Source organism: Schistocerca serialis, chromosome 6, assembly GCF_023864345.2.
Source record: "Schistocerca serialis cubense isolate TAMUIC-IGC-003099 chromosome 6, iqSchSeri2.2, whole genome shotgun sequence".
NCBI lineage: Eukaryota > Metazoa > Arthropoda > Insecta > Orthoptera > Acrididae > Schistocerca > Schistocerca serialis.
The window spans coordinates 452,093,700-452,101,675 of record NC_064643.1 but is presented as its reverse complement, the minus strand read 5'-3'; the positions used below and the strand labels follow the sequence as shown (position 1 = coordinate 452,101,675).

General features: G+C 38.9%; 1 protein-coding gene across 1 annotated transcript in view; it reads left to right on the top strand.

Annotated features, from left to right (window-relative positions):
- Positions 1-570: 570 nt before the first annotated feature.
- Positions 571-7,976, top strand: part of LOC126484019 (damage-control phosphatase ARMT1-like) — a 55,110-nt gene continuing 47,704 nt past the window's right edge. Inside the window, exons 1-2 of the mRNA XM_050107344.1 lie at positions 571-1,008; positions 2,022-2,127. Of these exons, the coding sequence (XP_049963301.1) occupies positions 884-1,008; positions 2,022-2,127 (231 nt within the window). The 5' untranslated portion in view covers positions 571-883. The remainder of the gene's footprint in view (positions 1,009-2,021; positions 2,128-7,976) is intronic.

The window sequence follows — 7,976 nt, the reverse complement described above, 5'->3', positions numbered from 1 at the left end:
TAATACTGGTTCTTGAAGCCTTGTATGCAGGCTTTCGAAGGACAGCTGGGGTCTTTTTAGTTCTTTTCTATCAAGTGTTGCTGAGAGTGAACAATCTGTTGACAGGACAGTTAACTTGTTAAACTTTTGTAATTTATAATTAGCTCGTAACTATTAACAGGTTCTTCTCTTTGCTGAGGATAGAAAGAGTCAAGAATAGCTGCATCTGTTTTTAGCTAGTAGTACCGGTCATTTTCTTCCTAATAATGTGCACAACCCTTCTGCTGACTTATATTGTACCACGACCTCCTATGAAAAAGTCGTGATTGTGCGTATTTCTTAAATAGGCAACTGACAACTTCCGTCGTAATTGATAGCTTGCAAAGAAGTGTAAAGATCAACCACACTTTACGTCACCTATGACCTTAACCTGAACCCAATACAAAGCAAAGCTCCCTCACCATACATGCGAAATATCGCGTTTAGGGATTTTTTGCTTCTATTGTTGACACTCTATACAATAACTCGTATTGTTGCTAACCTTGAAACTTACGAAGAAATTATCTCTGAACCAAAGAATAGCGACCAGTACTAAAAAAAATACGCTGCTAAAGTTGCGTCATGTTTGTTTACAATTGTGTCGTCTGCAAGTGTGAAACTCTATGTTGTTTTCCCTCTTGAGTTCATTAGTATTGTTGGCACGTGTTATTTGAGTTTCGTATTTGTATGCCAAACAGAGTGGGCATTATAATTAGACTTGCGCTTCGGAAGCGAAGCTGCAGATGTAAGGTATCATTAATTTCGTTTTTTTCTAGACGCGTGTGATTTGATAACAAGAACGTTACATAAAGATCGAAATGCGTGCATATGCAAAGACTTTTCTCAGGTTTAGGTCGCTGGACTGATGCAGTTGTTCGAGTGGCTTTTTAACTTTTTGCATATTTGTATTTTATTTGCAATGCGTTCGAATGAAGATTGCATTGATGTGGAAACTCCACCAGGTGTGCCACTCAGCGCTCAGTATATGAGGTAAATTTAATTTACTTGTTATCTCAAAAATCGTGCATTACAGTGAGTGTGACCGTCGTTATTTAAGAGTTCTTATGTGTGCTTCCTGTAAAATGCAAAATAAATAAATAAATAAAATTAAATTAAAAAATGCATATAAAGAATTACATATTTCTACAGAAGTCTCGAAGAAATATTTCTCTGTATTTATTCGCGTTTTGAAAAATTCCTGTACGGTTTGGCTTGTGAGAACACAGAATAAAGATTGTGGTACCTGCTATAACTTTAAGAAAATTCGAAATCAAGTGAGTACAATCCAAACACAAAGCTTTTGGGAATGAATAGTTATTGTCCAATGACGTGAAATAAACACAAGTAGATACAGACAAAGAGAATGTCATCAGCCATTACACTCATATCATCAGTGTTTAACAGCTAGTACCTTGTGGTGGCGTGCCGTTTCTGTAATCACCCAATTCTGACATATGAGATTCTATGAAATGCTTAAAACATGAACACAGGGATTAAAACTGCGTGATAATTTGTCCAAGGAGATGGAAGGCCTACATATATTTGCAGTCAAAGTAGGAATTTTAAATATTATGTACTACACCGTTAAGGATTACTAACAACAAGAGGATAAAAAAAGGCGATTGCTGGTGTATGTGTTAAGCAAACTTGTTCCAAGTATGTAAAATTTAAGAGAACTACACAGTAGGTATAACTGACAGTCAAAGACATGGACCTCAGTTTTGTGATATTAAAGGCTTATGTTCTTTCTGGAATCCTGATTTTTTTTACATTTTTTGTTGTTTTCGTAAATATCATAATGTAAATGCGGAGACGATTCCTCCAACAATGTCATAGCCTACAACTTGTCCTGCACTCTGCTCGTTAGTCACTCTTGTATATTCATATGTCTACATACTGTATGTTACTTACGTTTTCCTTGTATTAAGTTGGCAGATCACGTATGATTGTAGAATCCTTGGACAAATACATTAGTAATACTGAATGCAATTTATATTTTTCAGGAGTTTTGCGTATGCAACAGTGAAGGATCGGCTACCCATTATATTGACCCAGGTCATTGATCATTTAGTGCGTGACAAGGAAGAAATCATTAAAGAACATGGAGAGGTAAAGTCCTTGAAGCAGTCTTCATTTCTTTTGTTAACATAATTTTTTATGATACACCAAAATTTTACTTGGATAATCATGCACTTAGCAAAATTTGTCTTTTATTTGGAAATTAGAGTAAGATCAACAAACTTAAAATTCATGAAGCTATATGATGTAAGAGCATAGCTGTGCTGTAACATTCCATGCATTTTTTAAAAGAAAAAATGTTAATGATGTAATAATTATGGCAAAGAATGATATTCAGTGAAGAAAATTTTTTGGGAATACATTATTTGTATGGAGATGACTACATCATGCTGCAATGCAGTTGTTTTGGAAAGTTTTAATCCTGGAAAAATTTGTTGGGATATAATTATCAGAAACTATTTCATACATGTCTGCAGTCCCTCTAAAGGACACTGTTCATATTAAGCAATAATAAGAAATTAGTTAATCAGGCAGAAACTTGTTTACTGGTCTCAAATAGGTACTAACTGACTGACAGTAGTTGCTCTGTATTGTAGGCCCATAACTTCAAAAGAAATGTTGTTAATCTAAAATAAAATGATGAAATAGGAATGAGAATGGAGTTTGCATCAAATCATTGCTGTTGATTTTCAGTCATTGGGTTGGGTTGATGTGGTCCACTACAGCTTCCTCCCTTATGTAGGGTACCTTAACATGTTGTTTGCCCTCTACAAATGCTTCTGGTGCCACGAAAGTTGTTCCCTGATGTTCTTCCATATATTGCTTTCTTCACCGATTCTGCAGAGAACCGTCTCATCTCTTTTATTATCAGCTCACTTTTTCAGCATTCTTCCATAGCACCACATCTTGAATGCTTCAGTTCTCATTCTTTCTGGTGCGCCAGTTTGTGCTGTTGATTGGAAGTGTAATGTGCAGTGCTGACGAGAGCAGTAGACTGATGAGAAGAAAACAAATCAGAAAGCTAGTGTCATAAAAGGCAGATAACAATGCCCCATCATGACATGTCATATCTGCATGAGAGTGATGAGTTGCTAAAATAGACTCAGATAACTCACTGTTGCAAAAGGCGACTAAAAGGAGTTCCATCATAGGTGAGTTAACACATTGATAGCAACTGTTATCAGGACAACTAAGATGCATTCTGTGATGTGCAACACTTTCATTTCCTGTGAAGATTCCGCACACCCCACATTTGCGTTGATTTATGCGGACACCCAAAAGCTACCATTATAGTAAATTTGTTATGAAGGAGATGATGGTTCATTATGTAACAACAACATAATAGCCCACAGACATTGCAGTCTACTACCAATGCCTGTGCTGTAAACTCCCCATGAATGTCCATTCCGGGACGTTAGGACTCTGATGTATGGCAGATAGGCACTTTTGTAATGGGTGGCACCCATGGAGAGGGGATACAAATGAAATGAGTAGCATCAGGATAGTTCATCTGCAGTGAAATGTATCAGACTGTCCAGATGAGTTACTGTGTTCACATGGTCACCTCAGATAGAAAACAGAATTATAGGATAGAGAAATATAACCCAGTAACTTTTTCGTCTTTGGGCACTACACACCACAGACGAGAATTGAGTAATTTACCCAATACTTAGCTTACCCCAGAACTGGCATAAAATATTTCACAACAACGGAGCTAGATGTGAAAAACTGAGAAAAGACATGAAACGAATCTGTTGATCAAAACACTGAGCACTAAGAAATTACAGACAGTTCACACCTGTGACAATCTTAGGAGGTTACTAGTCACCATCACTCCTTACAACAAACTTAATACCTCAGGGTCTCATCTTTCATTAAGACCTCACTTTACAAACTGACAAAATAGTGCAATAACGTGAAGTGACACAGTTACACTCTGAGTGTTGCATTTAGAGAGGATCAAAAGATAACAGAGGGTATTGCTACTTTGATCTAGACCAATACCTTTGATGGGAATGCTATACCCGAGATGGTAAAGGTTATAGTATGTAAGGGCAACATTAAACCTCATGTTTTCACACCTGTTAAGTGCCTGAGTTTCGGATATACATCTTCCCACTCAATTAATGATTGCATGTTGCAGAGCATCAACACATCAAGACAGACCATGAGAGCAACTAGTCTGTTACACTGCCTGATAAAAAAAGCAAAGCACAGATAAGACATAGTTGGATGTCAGAGTAACTTTGTATGCACACATACACCATTGGTGAGTACATAAATGATTAGAATTGCAGTTCTCTGTGCAGTGTAGAACAGCCACCAGAGTGCATTAGGGTTGCTTGCATGTAATGTTGTCTACAAGGGCCATAAACAGCGTCAGATATTGAGGAATCACTGTGAAGGACATGGAGATGCTGCACACTTGTGAGAGACAGTGGTATCAACACCTGACAAAAAAATGAAAGAGAGCTCATTGTAAGTGTCCGTTTGGCCAGCTGATTGAATCATGCAATATCCAGGTTTGTGAGGCACTCCCATGTGGCAGTGGCCCGATGTTGAACTGCATGGAAAGTGAGGGCAAGGATACGCATCGTCAAGGTTTTGCTTAACCATGTCTGACCACCACTAGGGAGGATTTGCCATACTGTGCACCAGGCACATTATAACACTTTCACTACCCCACCCACCCTCTGAGAACATGTTATGGACTTCTTGAGGTTTTCTGTGTCATCCCACGCCATTGGTCAGGTAAGCTTTCAGGTCAATGCTAGTAGTGATTGAGGGATTTCTGATAGCACAATGACAAATCACAAACACCCTCATGTGTTAACACTGTAGTGTCCAAGTCCAATCATAACTTGGGCTACAGCACTGTGTTCAAAAGACCGCGCCGGAGTGTAGCTCAGGCCACGATTTTGTTGACGCGCGAGCAACCTGTCACTCAGAAACTGGATTCATTTCATATGAGAACTGTACAGACATCTCACTACCTGTCCCTGGACAGGTACTGCCTTCTGTTGTCAATTTCTAGAATTATTTTGAAAGAAACTAGCGAATTTAAAAGCTGCTGTTGTGAACAATTGAGCCGATATGTGATCACATTGTCATTATTTTGCGTAAGTACACATTAGATGTACTCATTAGATGCCCCCCCCCCCCCCCCCCCCCCCTCCATTGAACCATTGACCTTGACATTGGTGGAGAGGATTGCATGCCTCAGTGATAACATATAGCCGTACCATAGGCCCAACCATGATGGAGGGAGGCTAGACAAATGTGTTTCCTGAAGAGGGGCAGCTACTTTTCAGTAGGTGCAGAGGCAACAGTCTGCATGGTTCACTGATCTGGCCTTGTAACATAAACCAAAACGGCCTTACTCTGCTGGCACTACAAATGGCTGAAAGCAAGGGGAAACTACAGCCGTAACTTTTCCTGAGGGCACGCAGATGTACTCTATGGTTAAATGATGATGGCATCCTCTTGGGTAAAATATTCCAAAAGTAAAATAGTCCCCCATTTGGATCTCCGTGCGGGGACTACTCAGGAAGACGTTGTTATCAGGAGAAACAAAACTGGCGTTCTACGGATCGGAGCATGGGATGTCAGATTCCTTCATCAGGCAGGTAGGTTAGAAAGTCTAAAAAGGGAAGTGGATGGGTTGAAGTTACATATAGTGCAAATTAGTGAAGTTCGGAGGCAGGAGGAACAGGACTTCTGGTCAAGTGAATACACGGTTGTAAATACAAAATCAAATAGGGGTAATGCAGGAGTAGGTTTGATAAGGAATAAAAAAATAGGAACGCGGATAAGCTACTATGAACAGCATAGTGAACACATTATTGTTGCCAAGATAGACACGACGCCCACATCGACCACGGTGGTACAAGTTTATATACCAAATAGCTCCGCAGATGAGGAGGAGACTGAGGAAATGTATGATGAGATAAAAGAAATTATTCAGATAGTTATGGGAGATAAAAATTTTGTAGTCACGGGGGACTGGAATTCGATAGTAGAAAAAGGAAGAGGGGGAAAAGTTGTAGGTGAATATGGACTGGGTGAAAGGAATGAAAGAGAATCCGCCTGGTAGAATTTTGCACAGAGCATAATTTAATTATAGCTAACACTTGGTTTAAGAACCATGAAAGAAGGTTGCATATGTGGAAGAGACCTGGAGACACTGGAAGGTTTCAGATTGATTATGTAATGCTAAGACAGAGATTTCGGAACCAGATCTTAAATAGTAAGGCATTTCCAACAGTAGATGTCAACTCTGACCACAATTTATTGGGTATGAACTACAGATTAAAACTGAAAAATCTGCAAATTTAAGGAGATGGGACCTGGATAAATTGAAAAAACCAGAAGTTGTTCAGAGTTTCAGAGGAAGCATTAGGGAGCGACTGACGAGATGAAATAGTGAACGTATAAGAGGATCAAATAGGTAAAAAGATGTGTGCTAGTAGAAATCCTTGGGTAACACAAGAGATATTGAATTTAATTGACAAAAGGAGAAAATATAAAATTGCAATAAATGGAGCAAGCGAAAGGGAATAAAAATGTCTAAAAAATGAGATTGACAGGAAGCGCAAAATGGCTAAGCAGAAATGGCTAGAGAACAAATGTAAGGATGTAGAAAGTTATACCACTAGGGCTAAGACAGATGCTGCCTGTAGGAAAATTAGAGAAACCTTTGGAGAGAAAAGAACCACTTGTATGAATGAGAATAGCTCAGATGGAAAACCAATCCTAAGCAAAGAGGGGAAATCAGAAAGCTGGAAGGAATATATAGAGGGTCTGTACAAGGGAGATGTACTTGAGGGCAATATTATGGAAATGGAAGAGGATGTAGATGAAGATGAGAAGGGAGAAATAATGGTGCATGAAAAATTTGACAAAGCACTGAAAGACTCAAGTTTAGACAAGGCCCCGGGAGTTGGCAACATTCCATTAGAGCTACTGATAGCTGTGGGAGAGTCATTCATGACAAAACTCTTCCATCTGGTGTGCAAGATGTATGAGACGTGCGTCATATTCCGAGGACAAGCCGATTTCAGGGAAGGTCAGTTTGGATTCCGGAGAAATGTAGGAACATGCGAGGCAATACTGACCCTTCGATTTCTCATAGAAGTTAGGTTAAGAAAAGGCAAACCTACATTTGTAGCATTTGTAGACTTAGAGGAAGCTTTTGACAATGTTGACTGGAATACTCTCTTTCAAATTCTAAAGGTGCCAGGAGTAAAGTACAGGGAACGAAAGGCTATTTACAATTTGTACAGAAACCAAATGGCAGTTATAAGAGTCGAGGGGCACAAAAGGGAGGCAGTGGTTGAGAAGTGAGCAAGACAGGGTTGTAGCCTATCCCTTAAGTTATTCAATCTGTATATTGAGTAAACAGCCTAGGAAACCAAAGAAAAATTTGGAGTAGGAATTAAAGTCCAGGGAGAAGAAATAAAAATTTTGAGATTTGCTGATGACATTGTAATTTTGTCAGAGACAGCAAAGGACTTGGAAGAGCCGTTGAATGGAATGGACAGTGTGTTGAAAGGAGGATATAAGATGAACATCGGCCAAATCAAAATGAGGATAATGGAACGTAGCCGAGGGAATTAGATTAGGCATTGAGACACTTAAAATAGTAGATGAGTTTTGCTATTTGAGAAACAAAATAACTGATGATGGACGAAGTACGGAGGATATAAAATGTTCACTGGCAGTTGCATGGAAAGTGTGTTGAAGAAGAGAAATTTGTTAACATCGAATATAGATTTGTCAGGAAGTCCTTTCAGAAAGTACTTGTATGGAGTGTAGCCATTTATGGAAGTGAAACATGGATGATAAACGGTTTAGACAAGAAGAGAATAGAAGCTTTTGAAATGTGGTGCTACAGAAGAATGCTGAAGATTAAATGGGTACATCTCATAACTAATAAAGAG